This window comes from Festucalex cinctus, chromosome 19, assembly GCF_051991245.1.
Source record: "Festucalex cinctus isolate MCC-2025b chromosome 19, RoL_Fcin_1.0, whole genome shotgun sequence".
Lineage (NCBI taxonomy): Eukaryota > Metazoa > Chordata > Actinopteri > Syngnathiformes > Syngnathidae > Festucalex > Festucalex cinctus.
Genome location: NC_135429.1, coordinates 16543132 through 16567896, shown reverse-complemented (window position 1 = coordinate 16567896; position 24765 = coordinate 16543132). Strand labels below are relative to the sequence as shown.

The 24765-nt window shown below is 42.3% G+C and overlaps 2 protein-coding genes and 1 long non-coding RNA gene across 3 annotated transcripts in view; 1 reads left to right on the top strand and 2 right to left on the bottom strand.

The window, feature by feature from the left end:
- Positions 1-7792, top strand: part of LOC144007694 (asparagine synthetase [glutamine-hydrolyzing]-like) — a 34466-nt gene extending 26674 nt beyond the window's left edge. Inside the window, exons 8-12 of the mRNA XM_077507537.1 lie at positions 1686-1792; positions 2744-2844; positions 4451-4532; positions 4625-4780; positions 6328-7792. Of these exons, the coding sequence (XP_077363663.1) occupies positions 1686-1792; positions 2744-2844; positions 4451-4532; positions 4625-4780; positions 6328-6528 (647 nt within the window). The 3' untranslated portion in view covers positions 6529-7792. The remainder of the gene's footprint in view (positions 1-1685; positions 1793-2743; positions 2845-4450; positions 4533-4624; positions 4781-6327) is intronic.
- LOC144007695 (uncharacterized) overlaps positions 1-14318 on the bottom strand; it is a 33961-nt gene extending 19643 nt beyond the window's left edge. The window contains exons 1-2 of the long non-coding RNA XR_013280313.1: positions 14179-14318; positions 4643-4775 (exon numbers count right to left, since the gene is read on the bottom strand). This is a non-coding gene — a long non-coding RNA (uncharacterized LOC144007695). The remainder of the gene's footprint in view (positions 1-4642; positions 4776-14178) is intronic.
- A 5819-nt stretch (positions 14319-20137) lies between these two features.
- The window catches only part of LOC144007657 (asparagine synthetase [glutamine-hydrolyzing]-like), a 45849-nt gene continuing 41221 nt past the window's right edge, over positions 20138-24765 (bottom strand). The window contains exons 9-12 of the mRNA XM_077507476.1: positions 23948-24048; positions 22691-22772; positions 22443-22598; positions 20138-20761 (exon numbers count right to left, since the gene is read on the bottom strand). Of these exons, the coding sequence (XP_077363602.1) occupies positions 20552-20761; positions 22443-22598; positions 22691-22772; positions 23948-24048 (549 nt within the window). The 3' untranslated portion in view covers positions 20138-20551. The remainder of the gene's footprint in view (positions 20762-22442; positions 22599-22690; positions 22773-23947; positions 24049-24765) is intronic.

Here is a 24765-nt window from a genome sequence, read left to right as displayed (position 1 = left end):
ACTCTTTCTGTGTGCCGTCTTTCTTTGTAAATATCTCATGTTTCAATGTGGGCACATTGATCAGTCCAGGGTGTACCCCGCCTACTGCCCATAGCCAGCTGAGATAGGCTCCAGCAACCCTCGTGAGGAGTAAGCAGTTCAGAAAATGGATGGATGGAATGTACTGGGTGCGTTTTATAATCAGGTGTGGCTTTTAGTCCGGAAATTACGGTAAATATAACTGAACCATGAGCTGATGATTTTTTACAAGTAAAAACTGCTTACAATAAAGTGCTATATTGCACTTTTGTTTGATTGTTTTCACACTTGTATTTTTTCCATTTATCTTATTACTAGATTGTGCAAAAATAAGAAAATTCAACTTATGAAAGCCCAGTTCAGGGCCTTTGATGTTGGTTAATCATCTTAAAATGTGGAAAAGGTTTTAAGCCTCACAGTAAAGACGTTTGCAAGCAGTTTTAATGGTCGCAAACAATTCTTCTTTTGTTGTAAATAAGTTTGGAACATCTTTAAAATTTGATGAAAGTAAATTATTACTGTAAAGTGTTGAGATGCTTCAATTGTTAGATAATAATCCTCAAACTAAATTTTATGGAATTTATTTTGTCAGGTTAAGACAACACTTGAACATTTAATAAACAACAGACAAGGAAGGAAGACAAGAGATGTTAATTATTTTTTGCTCACGAGCAGAATGGATAGATGTGCAGATGACAACCTCCGTTCTGAGCACACTCCGCCGAATCCTCTCTTTTTATTAGGATTTTCCCTAGTTACACAAATGTTGCTGCTCTAAAGGGGGGGTGGACACAGCAGCGACATCAAAGATATAAATCATTGTGCAAATAATGTAGACCCGTTTTTCTTCAGCACTGAAAGTTTCAAAGTCAAAGCTCAACAGTTCAATCATAAAATGTTCCATTGCTATCTTGCGATAAGGCCACAGTTCTTGTTTTTGAAGATGGAGTCATACAGCCTTTGCCTTTCCAACAGAAAAGAATGTTTTGCAATACTTATAAGAGTAAATATGAGATAACTTATGTACATTTATTCTAACACCAGTAAATATAATTTTCTCAAATTCACTCTCAATGATCAACATTACTAGTCAAAGTCGTTGGTAAATATGAGAAGACTAACTAAAACTGTCAGATAAAAGAACAGAACAGCACAAAAAAGCGTATAGCTGTACTTGCTACCTTGGTCATAAACAAGCTATGACAGTGATTACAGTTATTACAGAGATCAAGCCCTCAGTAAGAATAACGTTATGTTAGTTAGGTACATTAACCAAAATAACATGTCCTGTAGGACCCAAGACAAGGTAACATGAACTTTAGGACGTATTTGGCGGAGAACAAGATCCATGTGACAATGATTACATGGGTCTGTCAGGTCAAAATCGGGCTACATTCATGTAGTCAGCATTAGAAGAAAATCGAATCAGATCGTGTGACCAATTTATGCAGAAATCCAGGTACAGCAATTTTAAAGGGTTCACAAACTTCACATACTTTTTCTTGCAAATTTGTTTTTGGTACACTATTCTTACTATGTACAAGCTGGTTTTAATGCAGCTGAAAATCTTGGTACTTCAGCAGCATCTCAATGTGCATACGATAATTAGGTATGAGACTGTTTCTCACAACCCCCACACCCATTCTGCCTTCATTTCTTCACTGTAGGAATGTACTTGGTTTCTAAGTACATCCGTGAAAAGACTGATAGTGTGGTGATCTTCTCTGGAGAAGGCTCAGATGAGCTTACACAAGGGTACATTTATTTCCACAAGGTAAGTCCTCTTTTGAAATGCATTCATGTTTAAAATGTATTCATGGTACTTCATTTATATAGCACTTTACATGGCCCTCAAAGCGCTTTACGTTCGACTCCTTATTCACCTTCTGATGACGCAGTATCAGGAGCAAGTGGGAGTTCAGTATCTTGCTCACAGCTACTTCAACATGGTCACAATGGAATGGGATCGAACTCACAACCTCTGGGTTGCGAGACAACCACTTTACCACTGAACCATGAGAGCGTAAAAACGTTTTTGCAATATCTGAGCTATTTGATACTTGAGATATTTGAGATATGTTTTTTATGGAAAATCCAGTGTTTCCATTACCAGCTTGCGTTTGTGCAACTTTCCTTCTGCGCAAAACTGAGGATAATGGAAATGCAACTAGTGGCAAGTAGGTGCCTTTCCATGTTTCCGTGCCTTTAAAATGATATTAATCAGGTCAAGTTGATGACATGTTATGATATAATATGATGTCCCGTTCGTTTGTCTTTCTGTCACTGGCGAGTAGGTGCCTTTCCATGTCTCTGTCTTTCGCGTAAAAACAAATCTCTGGGGAGCTGAAACAGGCTCATGCTATCCTCCCAAAACCGGTAACGCAGCAAGACGACATAATGCAAATTCATTTTGAAATGATATTAATCAGGTGGAGAACAAACACACATGCACAGTACAGCCAGCAGATAACATGGCTGTACTTCGTCATATCTGGTTTGGCCTCTATAATTGGGCCGGAAGATTTTCATTGCGTCATTTTAAAAGAATTGTGAAATAGTCCTTTAATATGTATTGATTCAAGGAACCGTTCATTTTAGCGCGTTTATTATATTGTTTTATAACATATTAAAATGTGTCCCAGAGCGTCCCACACAGTTTTAAAGAAATACTGGAATGGCTATATTCATATATTGTGTTGATTTTATTTGTATACCCCACCTGTAGGCTCCAAGCCCCAAAGCAGGTGCGGAAGAGAGCGTTCGACTGCTGAAGGAACTCTACCTGTTTGATAATCTCCGAGCTGATCGCACCACTTCTGCACATGGGTAATTTATTGCTCAGGCTCACCTGCTTGCCCATTTATTTCTGAGATTTTACTGTATTATCTCTAAGGCCATTGAAAACCTCAGTGAGCTTGTTAACAAACGCACATTCATGAATGAATGAAGGTTTAGTGACATTACGCAATTCCAGAGCAACGGAATTTCCTTAACCAGTGGAGGCTGGTGTCTGTGGATCTCACTCTGCTTCATCTATCCTTCCTTCCTTCCTTTATTTAGTTTGTCTTCTGGTCTCTTGATAGCTCCCTAATCTGCTGGAATTTAGAGATTTCTGGGGTTGGTGTAAGATTCTGGTTTTGTAACCATGTGGGTGGCAGGTGGTGTTTAGTTGGTGCTGGATTTCACTTTGATTCATCTTTTTTTTTTTTCCTTTGACCTTTCTTCTGGTCTCCTGACCTTCTGAACTTCACGACCCTGGCGAGACTGAAGTATCTGGTTAAGGTGAAGGGGAATGGGATTTTTATTAGGTTTTAGGCCAACTAATGAGTACAAATTCACACGCACGCACACGTACACAGACACACGCACACAAATGCTCACATACACACATTGGAAAAAAAAAAAAAAAAAAAAAAAGAGGGCGCAATGAAGATATGTTGAATCGGTAAGACTGCTGAATGAACAATTCTGAGCTTTCTAAAAAAATTAAAAATAAATAAAAAAATAAAACGAAGTTCCTGAACAGTACAACTCCCCCAAGAGACATAAAAATGACAATGACCAAAAGAGGGAGCTTGCACGTCAAAACGTATCGCCTCGTTGCCATGGAGATGGCCTTGGCTGGCCTAAACGGGAACACAAAGCGCAGAAGAAGGGGATGCGGGAGAAATATGGGGCAGCAATTTCCGGCATTATCAACACCCAGGAGAAATGTTTAAAATAATAGTTGTTTTTATATTGGGACAATGCCAATAATTTGGTCAGCCTTTAATCTTTTTCTGTAACTCCCAATGGGGCGATAATTGAGTCAATTACTTCTCCAAATAACCAACATGCAAACTGACTCAGAAGTCGTATTCAACTGAGTTCACTTGTCGCTTGAGTCTGAGTGAATTTTGCTCATTTCCAATATAGCTGCTCCCGTCGTCTGAATTTTAAGATAAATCAGGAAACTGTCAGCTCCAAACAAAAGACAAACAAAATTGACAGGCATAGCATCCTTCATTTCTTGAATCTAAGGTATACCCAACAGTGATGGAAAAAATGTTGTCAATGGGGTATATGCCACGGAAGAGGCGGGACGTGATTTTGCACATCAGTTTATTTCCGGTCCGGGTTGTGAACGCGCAACCCAGGGGCACAAAGTCGGAAGCACAAGTATTTTTGACGCAGCCCACACGTCGCAAACCGAACCGGAAACAAACTGATGTGCAAAAAACAGTCCCGCCTCTTCCGTGGCATATACCCCATCGTGATGCAAGACAAATTGACAAATTCCACACTTAGACTTTCGTAATGAAAAAAACAAAATGCAGCCAGTGGCTGACATGATAGTCAAGACTATAAAATAGCACAGAAGTCAGGGACGTGCGGGTGAGAAGTAGAGCAGAACGTGTCTGCCTGCTGTTAATTTGTGTGGTTTATCTTTCAGTTTGGAGCTCAGAGTACCTTTCCTGGACCACAGACTGACAGCATACTACCTATCCCTGCCTGAGGAAATGAGAAATCCCAAGGTTCATTCTTTTGTACAGCTTGTTTAATCACTATTTGCTGGGATTTGTCAAAAATAACTTGCTACTATTCAGGATTTGATTTTTGTCTGCAGCATGAAGTGGAAAAGTACCTTTTGAGGGACTCCTTCAGAGGTCGGAAATTAATCCCTGATGAGATCCTGTGGAGGAGGAAGGAAGCTTTCAGTGATGGTGTGATGTCTCTTAAGAAGTCCTGGTATATCTTTCTTGAGGAGTACGTTGAATCTGTGGTATGTATGCAGTTTAAAGACATTTGCAGTGATAATAAAATGCGACAAATGTATATTAATGAACATTTGTGTGTAAATATGACAGATTATAGCCAGTGGCAAGTTTCCATTTGTAGTCCCTTTGACAGGTTGACGCAACATTTTAAGTATACTTGTGTACTGCTTAATGAGCGTCACCAGAAGTATTCTTGGGCATTTTTGCAAATGTTTAGCAATACTTGAAGTGCACAAAGAAACGAATGGACGGCAAAAAAAGAAAAAGGAGTGGGATTTGAATACCAAATATATTTATTCATTAACAAACGATCAGAACATTATTTTAGCAACAATAAATGTGGGATCCATCCCTACATCACATGACACCTGACTACCACACAGCTTCCCATTGGCCGAACGAAACGTCAAAGCCTATTGAAAGAACGGAAACTTTCAAATTAAAAGCTATCATATTAACAAAATGTTATTGTAAGGCAATAATCAAAAAGTAAATGATAAATAGATGGATCGTTATGTGCATTTGCTATACAACATGTCACCAAGTTACGCTGCGGCTTGAGTTAGGGTTACTTAATGCTTTTTAGCCAGCCCATGTGTTTTACTTGGAAAAACGTAAAGAAATGACTTCCGCTGCGTTTAATATATTGAAATACATGTACACACGTCGAAAAGAACGCTCATAAACACAGCTGAAACACGCTTACTCACACAACTGAAAGTCTTTCAGACGCCTATATGAAATTCTCGTATACATACTAGTGAAAATTTCCTCACGTATTACTGAAAAGCTTTCTGACAAGAAAATATATATATCTAACAAGAATATATATATATATATATATATAGCTGATGGCTATAGCTGGCTAGATAATCTGACAATATTTTTACAATCAAGTCACGCAGTGGCCCAAATACAACATTATTCAAATTAAAATAAACAAGGAGTGACAGAAACAGAAGATTAGTTCTGAAATTTGAAGTCCTGCGTCTAATTATATGTATGTCCGATATGTGCTGTGCGCCGTTTTGACCTCTAGGTGTCAGTAATGCCTAAGGCACGGTGTTCAGTGCTGACAAATGACTACAGTCACAATTTCATATGTTAATCATTTGCGTAACTTTAAACCTGACGATGAACGGATATATATTTTAAGTCCGTGGCATATTGGGGTGAGTTGTGGGTAATTGGGATTGAAATCGAGATGTTTTTTTTCTTTTTCTAACTTCTTTATTAGAATAATAATACAATACAATAATAATAAAGAAGTTAGAAAAAGAAAAAAAACATCTCGATTTCAATCCCAATTACCATTGATGTTAGTGGGCGGGGGCAGACGCCGGTGCACTGCTTGCATGCGTGTTGAAGGCGGAAGGAAAAAGTAGCTAATTTGCATAAAAAATATATACAAAAAATAGATATAAAGAAAATCTAATAAATTAATTGCAAATAGATACTTTAGCTTGGGAATCGAGACTTAAAACTAAACACGTTCGATCGAAATATCGATATTTTGGTATCGATCCGCCCATCTCTACTTCTCGTTTCACAGGTGACTGACGGCCAGCTGGCGAATGCCTTGAAGATATTCCCTCACAACACTCCCCGCACCAAAGAAGCCTTCTTCTTCAGACAGGTGTTTGAAAAACACTACCCTGGCCATGCTGAGTTGCTCCCCCATTTCTGGATGCCACGCTGGATTGATGCAAACGACCCATCAGCCCGCACACTGTCCATCTACAAACATAACTAACTATTGAGGGACTTCATGTCAAGCCCATACAGAAATTGTTGACTCATTGTTGGTTACAACTCACAGGTTTCGTTTTATACCAAATTTACAAAGCAATTTCAGGACATCTATCTGGGTGTAACAAATATGGCCCAGTTCACTCTCTATTTTTTTTTTTTTTACTCTCTTTTCCAAAGTAAACTCTCTGCAGTTCTACCACATTCCATGGCTGGAAGAAAAACCTCATTTAGATTAACTGCGGTTGGTCACCAAACCACAGACTAGCTCTTTGAAGCCAGCTAACGTAGACCACAAAGGAATGTAAGTGTTTGCAAAAGAGTTCCGGTTTAAGCCAGAACCACAGGGTTACGACAGTTTTTTTTTTTTTTTTTTAAAACAACCAAGAAACCTAGCTGCGCATTGGAATGTTCTTATCAACTACAAGGCGAAATCTGGTTGCTGACTTAGCATGAGTCAGTAAAAACACACTCCTGGAACATCTTGTGTAAGATCGCCCTCAAGTGGTGACAACTGGAATTATCCTTATGTACCTTTATATACTCAGCCAAGCAATTTTACACATTTATACCATGACGATTCTTGATAGATAACTGAACTACGAATGATTCACATTGTTTTTGTGCGTATGAACGTCATATCTCATTTGTATTCCATAAGGTATGAAATGTAACCAATATCTTTCAGTTTAGTCAGATTAGCCAGTAAATTTCATCACAAAATGATTTCATGATTTCATGTTAATCGTGAGGTGTGCTAAACGATGTTTTTTTGTGGGAAAACTGACTTGCCAACCTGACCAAATTTAAAGCTTGATTATTAATCCTTTAGTAATTTGTAGTTTAAAGTCTGCGTTGAGGGAAAAGAAGGGATTGTGCCAGGCCACGCCCAAAGACTTTAAAACAACCAAAGCGAAACCCAAAGATACTATTTGCTTTGCTTTTCCTTTTTGCATTTTTCCCTTTTTTTTGTTTTTCCTCCTCTTTGGTGACTACACGTCGTCAACGTGATCCGCGTGTCGCCCCCGCCCAAATCGTAAGTGCACGTTTTGATCACCAATTCGGCATAGCACTGTGTGCAACTTAGTTTTCAAACATATCAAAGATCTGGCAAGTTAAATTTCTCCTTTCCTGTTTCCTCATTAGTACGTATTCCTTTCCTGTTTTCATTGGCTTCATTTTATTTCTTTTCTTCTTACAGTTAGATAGGAAGTGCTTATTCTGTATGTGTAACAATAGTGAAATAAATGCACGTTTTATAAACTCTATTCCGCCTAAATCATCTGTGTTTTTGAGTGGATTATTATTATTATTATTATTATTTGTTCGTACAAAGAACCATGAATATTGTGTGTAGTGACTTCAGATTAGGAATGACTGAGAAAGGATTTTGTGGTTGTTTGCTCCTACTAACTAAAGCAGAGGTGTCCAAACTACGGCCCGGGGGCCATCTGCGGCCCGCCATCTATTTTTTAGCGGCCCTCAGCATATACAAAAAATTACTTTTGACACAGCCTGTTTTTCTAGATATGCATAGAAACTATTTAAATCTGAAACAGAAATACTTCTTTTCGTATATTAATGAATTAAGTCAGTGATTTCAATTCCAGAAGCAAAACTGTTTTCCTCCATGTTCCGTTGTCTGTGTCAAGGTCTAATTTGTGAACACATCACATTAATGATTAACTAATCCTCAAGTGATTTAAAATTTGTCATTTTATTACCAAATATTCTTCCTTTGATTCTGAATTTGGAGATTGGTTCAGAGATGGGGCGGATCTATTCTTGTGGGATACAGGAGTGTGGGCCACCCCAAAATCAAGAAAAATTCCAAACTTTCCTGTTTAAAAAATAACTAGCTAAACTATAGTACAATATTAATGGACTTATTAGTTTTAGCGTGTTTAATAAACTCAGACAATTTCAAAATGGCCCTAGCATCCTTCGATTATACTGTATGCGGCCCTCAAAGGAAAAAGTTTGGACACCCCTGAACTAAAACAAAGTCAATGTGGTGCCCCTAGAGGTTACTGAGGTAATTACAACTGCCATTAGGACCATCCAAATTATTAATTCGTCAAAACGACGACCCATTTTCACTACATAATGGTGCCACTGTGTGAGAGTATTTAACATAATAGGAGATAAACTCAAAAACACAAGATTTTGGACTTTAAAACACATTTCACGTAGTGTACCTAATCATTTGTCTATGGAAAAAGGAAAGTATCTTTGCTACCATAGATTTCAGGGCTCTACACTAACTTTTCCACATGGTAGCACTGGTGCAAGTAAGATTTTTAGTTGGTCGCACAGCACAGGATTTGGTCGCACCATTTTATTTTATTTTTGTGGCGGTACAGCATGGCCTTAGGATACGCAACTTGATATATTTGCAAAATATTTCATTGGAACACGAGGTTCACCCGCAACAGCAGTGGCTATCAAAACAAGTCCATAATTTCATATAACTTAACTCATGTGAACGTTATTTTGTTTATCCCAGTAAAAGTCAGTACATTTTTTTTCTTCACCTGTTTTTTTATTTTTTTTATTTTTTTTTTTTATTTTATTTTTTTTTTACACTGGCGGGAATGGGATTCCATACATCACACATGTCACCCCACAAAAAAAACAAAAAAAAACAAAAAAAAAACAGCATAACAAAATAAAATAAGGACGAACAGATATAACAGCCCCCTCCGTGAGCCGGCACCTTAACGTGGTGGAGGGGTTTGCGTGTCGCAATGATCCTAGGAGCTATGTTGTCTGGGGCTTTATGCCCCTGGCAGGGTCACCCATGGCAAACAGGTCCTAGGTGAGGGGCCAGACTAAGAACGGCTCAGAAGACCCCTATGATGATAAAAAATTTTGGAGACGCGTTTCCCTCGCCCGGACGCGGGTCACCGGGGCCCCCCTCTGGAGCCAGGCCTGGAGGCGGGGCTCGCTGGCGAGCGCCTGGTGGCCGGGCCTGCACCCATGGGGCCCGGCCGGGCACAGCCCGAAGGGGCAACGTGGGTCCCTCTTCCCACGGGCTCACCACCGGTGGGAGGGGCCAAAGGGGTCGGGTGCAGTGTGGGCTGGGTGGCGGCCAAGGGAGGAGACCTTGGCGGACCGACCCCCGGCTACAGAAGCTGGCTCTTGGGACATGGAATGTCACCTCTCTGGCAGGGAAGGAGCCCGAGCTGGTGTGCGAGGCCGAGAAGTTCCGACTAGACATAGTCGGACTCGCCTCCACACACGGCTTGGGCTCTGGTACCAGTCCTCTTGAGAGGGGTTGGACTCTCTTCCACTCTGGAGTTGCCCACGGTGTGAGGCGCAGAGCAGGTGTGGGCATACTTATTGCCCCCCGGCTCGGCGCCTGTACGTTGGGGTTTACCCCGGTGGACGAGAGGGTAGCCTCCCTCCGCCTTCGGGTGGGGGGAGGGGTCCTGACTGTTGTTTGTGCATATGCACCAAACAGCAGCTCAGAGTACCCACCCTTCTTGGAGTCCGTGGAGGGTGTGCTGGAGAGCGCTCCCTCTGGGGACTCCCTCGTCCTGCTGGGGGACTTCAACGCTCACGTGGGGAATGACAGTGAGACCTGGAGGGGCGTGATTGGGAGGAACGGCCCCCCTGATCGGAACCCGAGCGGTGTTCTGTTATTGGACTTCTGTGCTCGTCACGGTTTGTCCATAACGAACCCCATGTTCAAGCATAAGGGTGTCCATATGTGCACTTGGCACCAGGACACCCTAGGCCGCAGTTCGATGATCGACTTTGTAGTCGTGTCATCGGATTTGCGGCCGCATGTTTTGGACACTCGGGTGAAGAGAGGGGCGGAGCTGTCAACTGATCACCACCTGGTGGTGTGTTGGCTCCGATGGTGGGGGAAGATGCCGGTCCGACCTGGCAGACCCAAACGTATTGTGAGGGTTTGCTGGGAACGTCTGGCGGAATCCCCAGTCAGAAAGAGTTTCAATGCCCACCTCCGGCAGAGCTTCTCCCTTGTCTCGGGGGAGGTGGGGGACATTGAGTCCGAATGGACCATGTTCCGCGCCTCCATTGTTGAGGCGGCCGATCGGAGCTGTGGCCGTAAGGTGGTCGGTGCCTGTCGCGGCGGCAATCTTCGAACCCGCTGGTGGACACCAGCGGTAAGGGATGCCGTCAAGCTGAAGAAGGAGTCCTATCGGGCCTTTTTGGCCTGTCGGACTCCGGAGGCAGCTGACAGGTACCGGATGGCCAAGCGGAACGCGGCTTCGGCGGTTGCTGAGGCAAAAACTCGGACATGGGAGGAGTTCGGTGAGGCCATGGAAAACGACTTCCGGTACGGCTTCGAGGAAATTCTGGTCCACCATCCGGCGTCTCAGGAGAGGAAAGCAGTGCACCATTAACACTGTGTATAGTGGCGATGGGGTGCTGCTGACCTCGACTCGGGACGTCGTGAAGCGGTGGGGGGAATACTTCGAAGACCTCCTCAATTCCACCAACACGTCTCCTTTTGAGGAAGCAGAGTCTGGGGACTCTGGGGTGGGCTCTCCTATCTCTGGGGTCGAAGTCACTGAGGTGGTTGGAAAGCTCCTCGGTGGCAGGGCCCCGGGGGTGGATGAGATCCGCCCGGAGTTCCTAAAGACTCTGGATGTTGTGGGGCTGTCGTGGTTGACACGCCTCTACAACATCGCGTGGACATCGGGGACAGTGCCTCTGGATTGGCAGACCGGGGTGGTGGTCCCCCTTTTTAAGAAGGGGGACCGGAGGGTGTGTTCCAACTACAGAGGGATCACACTCCTCAGCCTCCCTGGTAAGGTCTATTCAGGGGTGCTGGAGAGGAGGGTCCGTCGGGAGGTCGAATCTCGGATCCAGGAGGAGCAGTGTGGTTTTCGTCCTGGCCGTGGAACAGTGGACCAGCTCTACACCCTCCGCAGGATCCTCGAGGGTGCGTGGGAGTTCGCTCAACCAGTCCACATGTGTTTTGTGGATCTGGAGAAGGCGTTCGACCGTGTCCCTCGGGGAGTTCTGTGGGGGGTGCTTCGGGAGTACGGGGTGCCGGGCCCCTTGTTACGGGCTGTTCGGTCCCTGTACGACCGTTGCCAGAGTTTGGTCCGCATTGCCGGCAGTAAGTCGGATTCGTTTCCGGTGAGGGTTGGACTCCGCCAAGGTTGCCCTTTGTCACCGATTCTGTTCATAACTTTTATGGACAGAATTTCTAGGCGCAGCCGAGGAGTGGAGGGGTTCCGGTTTGGTGGCCTCAGCATTGCATCTCTGCTCTTTGCAGATGATGTGGTGCTGTTGGCTTCATCAGGCCGGGACCTTCAGCTCTCACTGGAGCGGTTCGCAGCCGAGTGTGAAGCGGCTGGGATGAGGATCAGCACCTCCAAATCCGAGACCATGGTCCTCAGTCGGAAAAGGGTGGAGTGTCGTCTTCAGGTCGGGGATGAGATCCTGCCCCAAGTGGAGGAGTTCAAGTATCTTGGGGTCTTGTTCACGAGTGAGGGTAGGATGGAGCGGGAGATCGACAGGCGGATCGGTGCAGCGTCTGCAGTGATGCGGACTCTGTATCGGTCCGTCGTGGTGAAGAAAGAGCTGAGCCAAAAGGCAAAGCTCTCGATTTACCGGTCGATCTACGTTCCAACCCTCACCTATGGTCACGAGCTGTGGGTCGTGACCGAAAGAACGAGATCCCGGATACAAGCGGCCGAAATGAGTTTCCTCCGCAGGGTGTCCGGGCTCTCCCTTAGAGATAGGGTGAGAAGCTCGGTCATCCGGGAGGGACTCAGAGTCGAGCCGCTGCTCCTCCGCGTTGAGAGGAGCCAGCTGAGGTGGCTCGGGCATCTGGTTCGGATGCCTCCTGGACGCCTCCCTGGGGAGGTGTTCCGGGCATGTCCCACCGGTGGGAGGCCCCGGGGACGACCCAGGACACGCTGGAGAGACTATGTCTCTCGGCTGGCCTGGGAACGCCTTGGGATCCCACCGGAGGAGCTGGTTGAAGTGGCTGGGGAGAGGGAAGTCTGGGTTTCCCTCCTGAAGCTGCTGCCCCCGCGACCCGACCCCGGATAAGCGGAAGAAGATGGATGGATGGATGGAGATAAAACAGCGGTAGTATTTTAAACAGCACATTTAACAACATTCAAAGAGGGTTGATATATTTTGTCTAATTAGGGTTGGCATTGGTTTATGAAACCTCTTAGCTAATGTGGATAAACATCTCCTAGCCTGACTTGTGTGTGTGTGTGTGTGTGTATAATGTGTTTAGCCACAATCAGCCTGTCATCACTGGGAAGCCAACAAGCTTGGGGGCCAGTTGGGACTAGGGCTAAATGATAGGAAATCTGAATTTTGTTGTATTTTTTTCTATCTCAGGAAGTATAGGACAATTACACTTCATTCAGTCATGAATTCATTCAAACCAGAATCCTAATTTGCTTCAGGTTGTGGTCAAAAACTGATGGACGAATATTCACCTTCAGATTTTCTGGTAGAGCAGAATTCATGGTTTCATCAATCAGAGCAAATTTTCAGGTCCTGAAGTATCACAGCAGCCTTATACTATCACACTCGCATCACCGTGATTGACTGCTGCCATATATGGTGTTGTTTTTCAGAACCGTTGTGTTTACATTACATGTTGTAATTTGGTCGGTACAGGTTTTCATCTTGGAAACCTGCCAGAGATGCAGACCCGTTACCAGAAAGAAATTGTAGGGGGGGCATTACCTTTTTTTGGGGGGGGGCACACTTTATCAACCTAAATCTAATGTTCATCAGGTTGAACAGCGGCATTGTGACAACTGCAAAAGTGTTCAGAAATATTTTCTGTCACTTAAAAGCGGCAGTTCGTTCTGAAATCTTAAAGAAACTGAAAAAAAAAATGTGTAGTTCATTTTGCATTTATTCAACTCAAAAGTTCATTTGAAACAAATCCACTCTTCACTTCTATAAACAACTATGTCCGAATGAATGACTCTGTGACCCAGCCCCTTCTATCTGGAATTGGCTAGCAGTTGCCTTCATTTGCGTGTTGGATTAGGGCTGTACGATATGGACAAAATTTCCTTTCATTTTTGCCAGACATCTCTATTCTTTGATCTTTGACTCAACATGAGACTTCACATCATTTTACTTTTTTTTTTTAATAGTGCCTTCTGTATTTTGTGTCATTTTATTTCTATACTTATACAGATTTTTTTTTAGTATTAATTTTATTTGCGTGTATACTTATCTACTTATATTTACTCTAATTAATTTTATTTTGTGTTATTTTATTTCACTTGTGTCTACAAAAAGACTAATTTCTATTCCATGCACAGCACTTTGTATGCAGCAATTGCTGTTTTAAAGTGATTTAGAAATAAGGTTGAGTTATGTCGATGATATACAGAAACAACATATGGGTTCAGTGAAAAACTAAGCAGAATATCAATCCAAAAGGATGCGTAAAGTGCTGTTTTTTTTAAATTAGAACTTAGTGACAGTCATCAACATGAACAAACTTGGCAATAAAAAAAAGAGAATTCAACTCACATTGTACTGCAACTGCTTTAGTGATAAATAATTTTATGCTCCATAGTTGTTGTGTATGTGTGACTGCTTGGGTCTGTTAACAGCATACTGTGTATTGCTACAATTCATCCGTGCTGTGTGGCTTGACTAATTAAAATAAAAGTTTGACACTCACTTGTAAACGTAACCAGTGGACTCAGGATTCCCATTGATGTCAACTGTGTGATCCTGGATCGAGGTTTGGCATTTGGTGGCTTCCATTAAAGCGGCACGACGTGCTCACTGCTCAGTCTTTATGCCAGCGCCAGCCGGCAAATGCGCACTATCTACCCGGAAGTAGATTTGGCTAAGGCACGTCTGCAGAGCGCGCGTCTCCCCCCACACCAACCCACCCCTCCTAATCCTGATTGTCATTGGCTCGCTTAGTTGTCAATCACAGCCAAACTTGAAAGGAGGTATGTGGTTGGCTGGCACGCCATGCTTTACTTAAAACCGAAGGCACAAGTTTACGTGACTGATAGGACAAATAGTTGGTGAGTCATCTTGCTAGGGCGGGCACGGCTGACTGACAGGGCGGGCACGGACCCCCAAGGCCCGCCCATGGCGACGGGTCCGCAGGGATGTCTCTTCTCCATGGAGTTCTTTCCGGTTCTTTGTGACTTCCTTTGTTGCCGTGCTTATGCTGCATTCGAGGATGGTCGGAAGTCGGAAATATCCGAGTGGAAACTTCCGAGTTCCGACCTCAAAGTGTTCGAGGTGAAAGTAAACAACCAAAATGGCGGATAGTGATAAATTGTTTTTTATTTTTGCCCTCAAAACTTAAATTTGACCTCCAGAAAACTTACCCTTTTTGCAATTTTGCTTCATTTATAGTTGTAATCTTATTTCATAAGCATTCCATATGAATGAAGAAAGCTATCTAGTTTCATACTCGAGTAAATTGTGTTTTGCCATTCAGATTTACGTCACACTGTAGCCCGGCGGTGAAGTCGGGGTCCTTTTTTTCTTCCGACTGGTAAGTGTGGCGCGGGTGACGCGACTGCACAAATGCAACACGTGCTACATACACACTCGCGCGAGACAAGGGACGCCACACTTCATTTAGCATCCAGTGTGAAAAATACCTTTAGACTTGAAGTGTTGTGTGTCATATATATATATATATATATATATATATATATATATATATATATATATATATATATATATATATATATATATATATATATATATGTGTGTGTGTGTGGGGGGGGGGGGGTGTACACATTGTCTATAATATACGAAAAACTATATGCAAAAAAAAATGTAACTGTGTTGTCATAAAGTGAGTCATTTTCAATTAAGATTGAATTAATTATTAAGTGATCAAGAGATAGGCAAATGACATGAATTTGGCTCAAAGCACAGTAACTGTTTGCTCCCAAAACTTCTGAAGTCAACTATTACATTTTGGTGAATGTGACTAGATTGGTTGAAAGAAATTACTGAATGACTTCTAAATTAAATATGAAGATAATATTAAAGTCTGAATATTTTTTATTTTAAGTTAAAATCTTAATGCTTTCTTTAAGTTTTCACCATGCCTATGATTGAGATATTTCAAAGTTTTTAACCCCAAATTATTTTTCCTACACCAAGTTTTATTTACCAACTTTAATAATCTGTAAAATTCAAATGTTCATTTCCGTACTTTTTATTTGTCTTTAGTTCTTTTGAGGGTTTTTTTTCCTTTAAAATATTGTACTTTTAATTCTGTAAAGCAGACCAAATTTCTTTGTGTATGACGTGCTATAGCTGCCTGCCTGAATTTGTTTTACCGTAAATGTCTCCACCTTGTGTTCATTACTTTAGTCTAATTCAGTCTTAAATGGTACACCTTGACTGAGACGTTTCATATTCATAAAATAAATCCATATTGAGTTTTATATGATTTTTAGACTGTCACTGTCTGCTTAACAATTTTTTTTCTTTCTGTAAACCCAACTACTTTACACTCGCGTTTCCAGTAGGTGTCGCTTCACACTTGCTTTGTCTACTCATCGTGCTGTTTCCTACATAGGTGGATGATTAGTATTTTAAATTATATTATCATCATCCACTGACGACAACCACAAGTGAATGATCTTTTAACTCCTACTTTAGTATGAATTCGAGCACAAAGTTCCCTCTAAAAATCCGCTTCATCGATATATCAGCCAGGAAATTCATATGATGCATTGTAGAGTAATTATTAGAAAATATAGCATGGGACTTTCTGCTGTTAGCTGGGCCGTGGCCACAGCTAACTAATTGTTACTACCAGCAGACAGTGATGAAGACTTACTTTCTTCTTGAGAAACATACTTCCTTATATCCATCGTGGCTCCCTTTCCCATGATCAACAATGGACGCTGTGGCAGCTACTCTTACCTTCCAAAAAAAATGTCCAAAAGCGCAAGAGCAGCTTCCAGGGAGGTTTTCGACCCACTAAACAATAAGCACTCACGGGAATATTTTCCTAATTAACAAAGGTTTCTATTCAAAAAACATCTCCGTGGTTGACTTCAAAACAAAAAAAGTAAATTAAAACTTATTAAATTATTGACTTAAATTTTAGTGGTTAACAAACTATTTCTCTCCTCACTCCTTCAACACAACAAAAAAAAAAGAAGCCCAGCAGCCGATCCAGCTGTCTTAAATCTGTAATCAGCAGGCTGGCTGGAGGAGGAGGAGGAAGAGGGAGGAGTCGGGGAGGCCAGAAAATAATCCAGATAAATAATAATTATCACAAGGTCAAAAGAAGGAATACATAGGGTCCAACAGACGCTAATAGTGGCATGTTTGAAGCAAGCAAACAAGCAGGAAAACATGTAATGGATTATCAGTAATTTGGAAATTCAAGTGAAATGGATTTGAATTGGATAACAAAAGATAACAAGGACTCTATCGCTATATATGTAATTAATTACAATCCACCTGTCACGTTATTTTCCAATGCTACTTTGTAGTTGGCATATTTGGAACACTTGGCGGACAGAGAGATGCACGTACAACTGCAAGCCTGGTCGCACCCACCGACGCAGTGGATTATTACTAATAAAGACGTTTTTGACATGATTAAGTGGATTGGATAATGACACACGAGAAGCATGGACGACCTTACACTTGGAAGTAAAGGGAAACCACCAGATTTATGATTATATGTACATGACTAATGAGGTTATGTGCCTGAATATTTATTTAATTTAGCTTTCTGTATACTATAGATTTAAGATTTTTGATCTTTTTAGAAAAAAGTATATATTTATACAAAAAAATACACAACTAATTCATTTAGGGAGGGCTTAAGAACATTTTAGGTAGTCTTAAGCCCCGTAAACTAGGTCTAACGACACCAATGGTAGCGACATTGAATTAAGAATTATAATCGCGGAGCACCACCGGCGTTATAGCAGCAGTGGGGGGCCAGTTGTCAGTATTGACACGGAGCAGAGCTCGGTGTGTGATTCTGTCACAACAAACAGTTATCTGACAGCCTGTGAGGCTGTCGTCACTCCTTATTAACGGAGCCGCCCCGAGGCGTGGCTCGCTAAAGAAAAGAAAGGGTGTGGTACTCAACTCCACGCCCCCGCGAGCCTCACAGTTCAAAATTTCACAAGGACTATGGCGCCACCTCGTGGAACCTGTTTTAATCCGTTCGCAAAGAGCTGAGAACTGGACTCGGCGGCTAATAGAAAGCTCAATCACGACCCACAACTACTCCCACAAGCTTGGAGTGGGGGGGAAAGCGGGGAGAATGACTCGGACATTGTTACGTCGCTCATGGTTAGCTACTCCTAAGCACGTAACTAAAATTTGGTCAAAGCGATGCACATCGGCTGGCACCTGACTTTCCCATAACTTTCCAGAAAACACAACGACAACAAAAGCACACAACTTCAAATCCAGCCAGCTGAAATTTTTAAGTTGTAAAACTCGAGTTCTATCACGTACGTTTTCAAATACAAGTCACTATTTTCTCAAATGGTGACCGGCTCTTCTTTTCTTCCACCAATCAATCCCGTTACTCTCGTTCAATAGCGACTCACTGAAGTATTGCCACACGCAAGATGGTGGCTAACAGACGCTTGATTCAACGCTGAAGGGGGAAATCAATGCAACTGTAGGTAGCGAGATACTTTCCTTTTACCATAGGCAAATGATTAGGTAAACAACGTGAAATGTGTTTTAAAGTCCAAAATCTTGTATTTATGAATGAATCTCCTATTATGTTAAATACCCTCACACGGCGGCACTATTATGTAGTGAAAATGTGTTGTCGTTTTGACGAATTAATCATTTTGACGGTACTGAGGGCAGTTGTAATTACTTCAGTAACCTCAGGGGCAGCACGTTGACTTGGCTTTAGTTAGTAGGAGCAAACAACGACAAAATCCTTTCTTTGTCATTCATTGTCTAAAGTCGCTACACACAATATTCATGGTATTTGTACTAACAAAAGTAAAATAATAATCCACTTGAAAACACAGATGACTTAGGCGGAACAGAGTTGATAAAATGCATTTATTTCACTATTGTTACACATACAGAGTAAGCACTGCATATCTAACTATCCTACTATAAGAAGAAAAAAAAAAATTAAGCTAATAAAAACAGGAAAGGAATACGAATTAATGAGGAAACAGGAAATGAGAATTTTAACTTGTCAGATCTTTGATGTTTGAAATGTAAATCGCAGACAGTGGTATGCCGAATTGGTGATTAAAACGTGCACTTGCGATTTGGGCGATGCGTCACTCTTTGGCTGTTTTAAAGTCTTTGGGCGTGGCCGGGGGTTGTAGGTACAATGATATCTCTTCTTTTCGCTCAACACAGACTTTAAACTACCAATTACTAAATGATTAATTAAGCACTCAATTTGGTCAGGTTGGCAAGTCAATTTTCCCACAAAAACATTGTTTAGGACACCTCGCGATTAACGCATCATGAAATCATTTTGTGATGAAATTTACTGGCTCATCTGACTAAACTGAAAGATATTGATTACATTTCATACCTTATGGAATACAAATGAGATTTGACGTTCATAACACAAAAACATAACGTGAATCATTCGTAGTTCAGTTATCTATCAAAATATATTCAGTTATCTATCAACAATTGTCATGGTGGCAACATTGCTCGGGTGGCTTGGGGGTGGCCTTGGTGCTGCCGCGGCCTGGGGATTCCGGGGGGGGGGGGGGGGGGGGGTGCTCGCTTTGCTGGACCGCGGTTGACGGCTTCTTTCTTTGGTGGTGGTCCATATGCATGCCAGATCCGTCGCACCAGCATCTACTGAAACTCAACAGAAGTACCCTCTCCCTCCCACAGCCCCTTGAATCAGTTGGTGCTGGTGTCTGTGGTTCTCACTTTGCTTTATCTATCCTTCCCTCCTTCCTCTCTTTAGTTTTTCCTCTGGTCACTTGAGATCTTAATTTATTAGAAGTATGAGGTTTCTGGGGTTGGCATAAGACTCTGGTTTTGTAACCACGCAGGAGGGGTCTTGTTGGTGCTGGACTTCACTTTGATGGATTGGATGTACTGGCTTCTATGGATCTCACTCTGCCTTATCGATCCTTCCCTCCTTCCTCTCTTTAGTTTTTCCTCTGGTCTCTTGAGATCTCGCTAAATTTGCTGGAATTTAGAGGCTTCCGGGGTTGGCGTAAGACTTTGATTTTGTAATCATGGGGAAGGCAGGAAGTGTTTGGTCGGTGCTGGATTTCACTTTGATTTACCTTTCTTTTCTCTTTATTTCTTTTTTTTTCTGACCTTTTCTCTGGTCTCCTGACCATTTAAACCTCACGACTCTGGCAAGATTCTGAAGTACCTGGTTAAGGCGAAGGGTAATGGGATATTTATAAGGTTTTAGGTGAATGAATGAGTATAAATTTATACGTATTTGCACGCACGCACACGCACGCACGCACGCAAACACACGCAAACGCACACACGCAAACGCACGCACGCACGCAAACGCACGCACACATACACACACAAAAAAAAAAAAAAAAAAAAAAAAGAGCAATGATGACAAGACGTTGAATCGGTAAGACTACCGAATGAACAATTCTGAGCTCTTTTTAAAAAAAAGGAAAAAAAAAAAAAAAAAAAACAATTGTCATGGTATAAACGTGTAAAATTGCTTGGCTGAGTATATAAAGGCACATGAGGATAATTCCGATTGTCACCACTTGAGGGCGATCTTACACTGGTGGTTCTGGCTTAAACAGAAACTCTTTGCAAACACATTCCTTTGTGGTCTTCGTTAGCTGGCTTCAAAAGAGCTAATCTGTGGTTTGGTGACCAACCGCAGAGTTAAACTAAATAAGGTTTTTCCTCCAGCCATTGAATGTGGTAGAACTGCAGAGAGTTTACTTTGGAAAAGAGAGTAAAAAAAATAGAGAGTGAACTGGGCCATAGTTGTTACACCCAGATAGATGTCCTGAAATTGCTTTGTAAATTTGGTATAAAACAAAACCTGTAACCAACATTGAGTTAACAATTTCTGTATGGGCTTGACATGAAGTTACTCAGTAGTTACTGTTAAGTTTGTAGATGGACATTGTGCGGGTTGATGGGTCGTTTGCATCAATCCAGCGTGGCATCCAGAAATGGGGGAGCAACTCAGCATGGCCAGGGTAGTGTTTTTCAAACGCCTGTCTGAAGAAGAAGGCTTCTTTGGTGCGGGGAGTGTTGTGAGGGAATATCTTCAAGGCATTCGCCAGCTGGCCGTCAGTCACCTGTGAAACGAGAAGTAGAGATGGGCGGATCGATACCAAAATATCAATATTTCGATCCAGCGTGTTCAGTTTTAAGTATCGATCCCCAAGCTAAAGTATCGATATTTGCAATTAATTTACTATATTTTCTTAATCTCTATTTTTTTGTGTGTTTTTTATGCATATGAGCTACTTTTCCTTCCGCCTTCTGCACGCATGTAAGCAGTGCAGCGGCGTCTGACCCCGCCCACTCACCTTCAGTTGACTGTAAAATCACAACTATGTTGTAATAAGGGTGAAGGCCAAGGCCCACATGTCGTGGGCACCGAACGTGAAATTGGTAACACAATAATTTGAGGTGGTTTGATTCAACTGAAGATGTGTGTGCCCCCATTGGTGTGAGCGCAGCGGCAGCGCAGATGTGATTTTTTTTTTCCAGCTTTGTGTATTTAAAAATAATAACAATAATAATACAAATAGAACACTTCCGGTATCGGATCGGTATCGGTATTTGGTCGCAGTATTACTTGGACCCGTCCCTAAGACAGGACAAGACAAGAATCACTATTTCTTGGGACGTACTTTTCTCTGTATTCATCACAGACGTTGACATCAAAGTGCATTAACATGGCAATTTGTTTTCACGGCATGTATTTTCTCTGGGTACTAGTTTCCTTACACGTCCCAAAACATGCATCTAAAGGCCTCCACACACCAATCTGACATTGGCCAATGTGACTGACCTTCGACCCACTGTTGGTCTAAATATTGGCGTGCCGGACTGGAAAAATTATGGCATACACCTCCTCTCATTCCAAACCAAAAGCTTCACCAACATTCGTCAGAAAAGTTTAATCCAACATTTCCTACCTTTGCATGCATTTTCTCAGTGAGATACTACCGACTCCCCCATATCCTTCAGGTGGCTGTAAAATGGAGACCCACCCTAACTGTCACCAAACAATACAGATTTCCTGAGCGAGGTAACCAAACACCACATGCTCTTTTTTTTCCCTCCCAGCTAGCTGACATCATGCTTCATATTTTGATGACACATGAGGAGGTGCAAGTATCGGTGGCTTGGGTTTCCAAATAAGGTGTTTATCTCCCTACATATGAAGGCTTGTTTACAATGTGTTTTGCCGGGTTTAATCCTGGAAGTCTAATGAAAGCTGGCACTCTAGAATGAAAATGAACTGTTTAAAAAACGTTCATCGACGGCAGAATGTTTGTGTTTACAAAAACGTGCATCAGGCAGAAATACACAACGTTGAGTTTACATTCACCAAACTTTTGTTCATTGAACTCGTCCAGGTACAACACTGCCATCAATACAGTGTAAGACGACATATACATGGTTCCACTTTATTTTGCCAAGCAGGATTTACGACTCATAAATCCACATTAAGTTGTGGATTATAAAGCAGATAGACTGTTGCTAAAATAATGTTCTGATCGTTTGTTAATGAATAAATATATTTGATATTCAAATCCCACTCCTTGTTTTTTTCTTTTTTTGCCGTCCATTCGTTTCTTTGTGCACTCCAAGTATTGCTAAAAATTTGGAAAATGCAAAACATATGGAAACTTGCCACTGGATTTAATCTGTCATATTTACATACAAATATTCATTAATACATATGCACTTATACATTTGTCGCATTTTATTATCACTGCAAATGTCTTTAAACTGCATACATACCACAGATTCAACGTATTCCTCAAGAAAGATATACCAGGACTTCTTAAGAGACATCACACCATCACTGAAAGCTTCCTTCCTCCTCCACAGGATCTCATCAGGGATTAATTTCTGACCTCTGAATGAGTCCCTCAAAAGGTACTTTTCCACTTCATGCTGCAGACAAAAATCAAATCCTGAATAGTAGCAAGTTATTTTTGACAAATACCAGCAAATAGTGATTAAACAAGCTGTACAAAAGAATGAACCTTGGGATTTCTCATTTCCTCAGGCAGGGATAGGTAGTATGCTGTCAGTCTGTGGTCCAGGAAAGGTACTCTGAGCTCCAAACTGAAAGATAAACCACACAAATTAACAGCAACGAGGCAACATGTTTTGGTGTGCAAGCTCCCTCTGTTGGTCATTGTAATTTTTATGCCTCTTGAAGGAATTGTACTGTGAAGAAAATTCCATCCATTCATTCATCCATTTTCTGAACCAATTACTCCTCACAAGGGTCGCGGGGGGTGCCGGAGCCTATGCCAGCTGGCTATAGACAGTAGGCGGGGGACACCCTGAACCGGTTGCCAGCCAATCGCAGGGCACACAGAGACGAACAACCATCCACACTCACAAGCACACCTAGGGACAATTCGGAGCGCCCAATTAACCTCCCATGCATGTCTTTGGAATGTGGGAGGAGACCGGAGTACCCGGAGAAGACCCACGCGGGCATGGGGAGAACATGCAAACTCCACCCAGGAAGGCCGGAGCCTGGACTCGAACCCGAGTCTTCAATACTGGGAGGCAGATGTGCTAACCAGTTAACCAGTCAGCCACACGGAAATTCCTTTTTTTTTTCTTTTTTTTTCTTTTTTTTCTTTTTTTAAGAGCTCAGAATTGTTAATTCGGCAGTCTCACCGATTGAACATATCATCATCATTGTTCTCTCTTTTTTTTCCAATGTGCGTATGTGCGCATTTGTGTGCTTGCGTGCGTGCGTGTGTGTATGTGTGTGCACGTAAGTGTGTGTGAATTTGTACTCATTAGTTGACCTAAAACCTCATAAAAATCCCATTACCCTTCACCTTAACCGGATACTTCAGTCTCACCAGGGTCTTGAAGTTCAGAAGGTCAGGAGACCAGAGGAAAGGTCAAAGGAAAAAAAGATGAATCAAAGTGAAATCCAGCACCAACTAAACACCACCTGCCATCCACATGGTTACAAAACCAGAATCTTACACCAACCCCAGAAACCTCTAAATTCCAACAGATTAGGGAGCTATCAAGAGACCAGACGAGAAACTAAAGAAAGGAAGGAAGGAAGGATAGATGAAGCAGAGTGAGATCCACAGACACCAGCCTCCACTGGTTAAGGAAATTGCATAATAATGTCACTAAACCTTCATTCATTCATGAATGTGCGTTTGTTAACAAGCTCACTGAGGTTTTCAATGGCCTTAGAGATAATACAGTAAAATCTCAGAAATAAATGGGCAAGCAGGTGAGCCTGAGCAATAAATTACCCATGTGCAGAAGTGGTGCGATCAGCTCGGAGATTATCAAACAGGTAGAGTTCCTTCAGCAGTCGAACGCTCTCTTCCGCACCTGCTTTGGGGCTTGGAGCCTACAGGTGGGGTATACAAATAAAATCAACACAGCATATGAATATCGCCATTCCTGTATTTCTTTAAAATTGTGTGGGACGCTCTGGGACACATTTTAATATGTTATCAAACAATATAATATACATGCTATGCTAAAAAATGAACGGTTCCTTGAATCGATACACATTAAATGAGTATTTCATGATTTTTTTAAATTACTCACCGAAAACCTTCCGGGCCGATCATAGCGGCCAAACCAGATATGACGAAGTACAGTTTTTTTTTTCTCCTCATGATTAATATTTCCGTTTTTCTTAACCGCTCACAAGTGTCGCGGGGGTGCCGGAGCCTATCCCAGAATGGCTTCGGGCAGTAAACGTGGTTACACCCTGAACTGGTTGCCAGCCAATCACAGGGCACACGGAGACGAACAACCAATCACACTCACAACCACAAGCACACCTAAGGACAATTCGGAGCGCCCAACTAACCTGCCATGCATGTCTCTGGAATGTGGGAGGAGACCGGAGTACCCAGAGAAGACCCACGCAGGCACAGGGAGAACATGCACACTCCACCCAGGAAGGCCTAAGCCTGGACTTGATCTTGCGGTTGCGGACGTGCTAACCACTCATTCACCGTGCCGCCCCTGATCAATATCATTTTCAAATTAATTTGCATTATGTCGTCTTGCTGCGTTACCAGTTTTGAGAGTGTAGCAAGTGGCACCTTAAGGG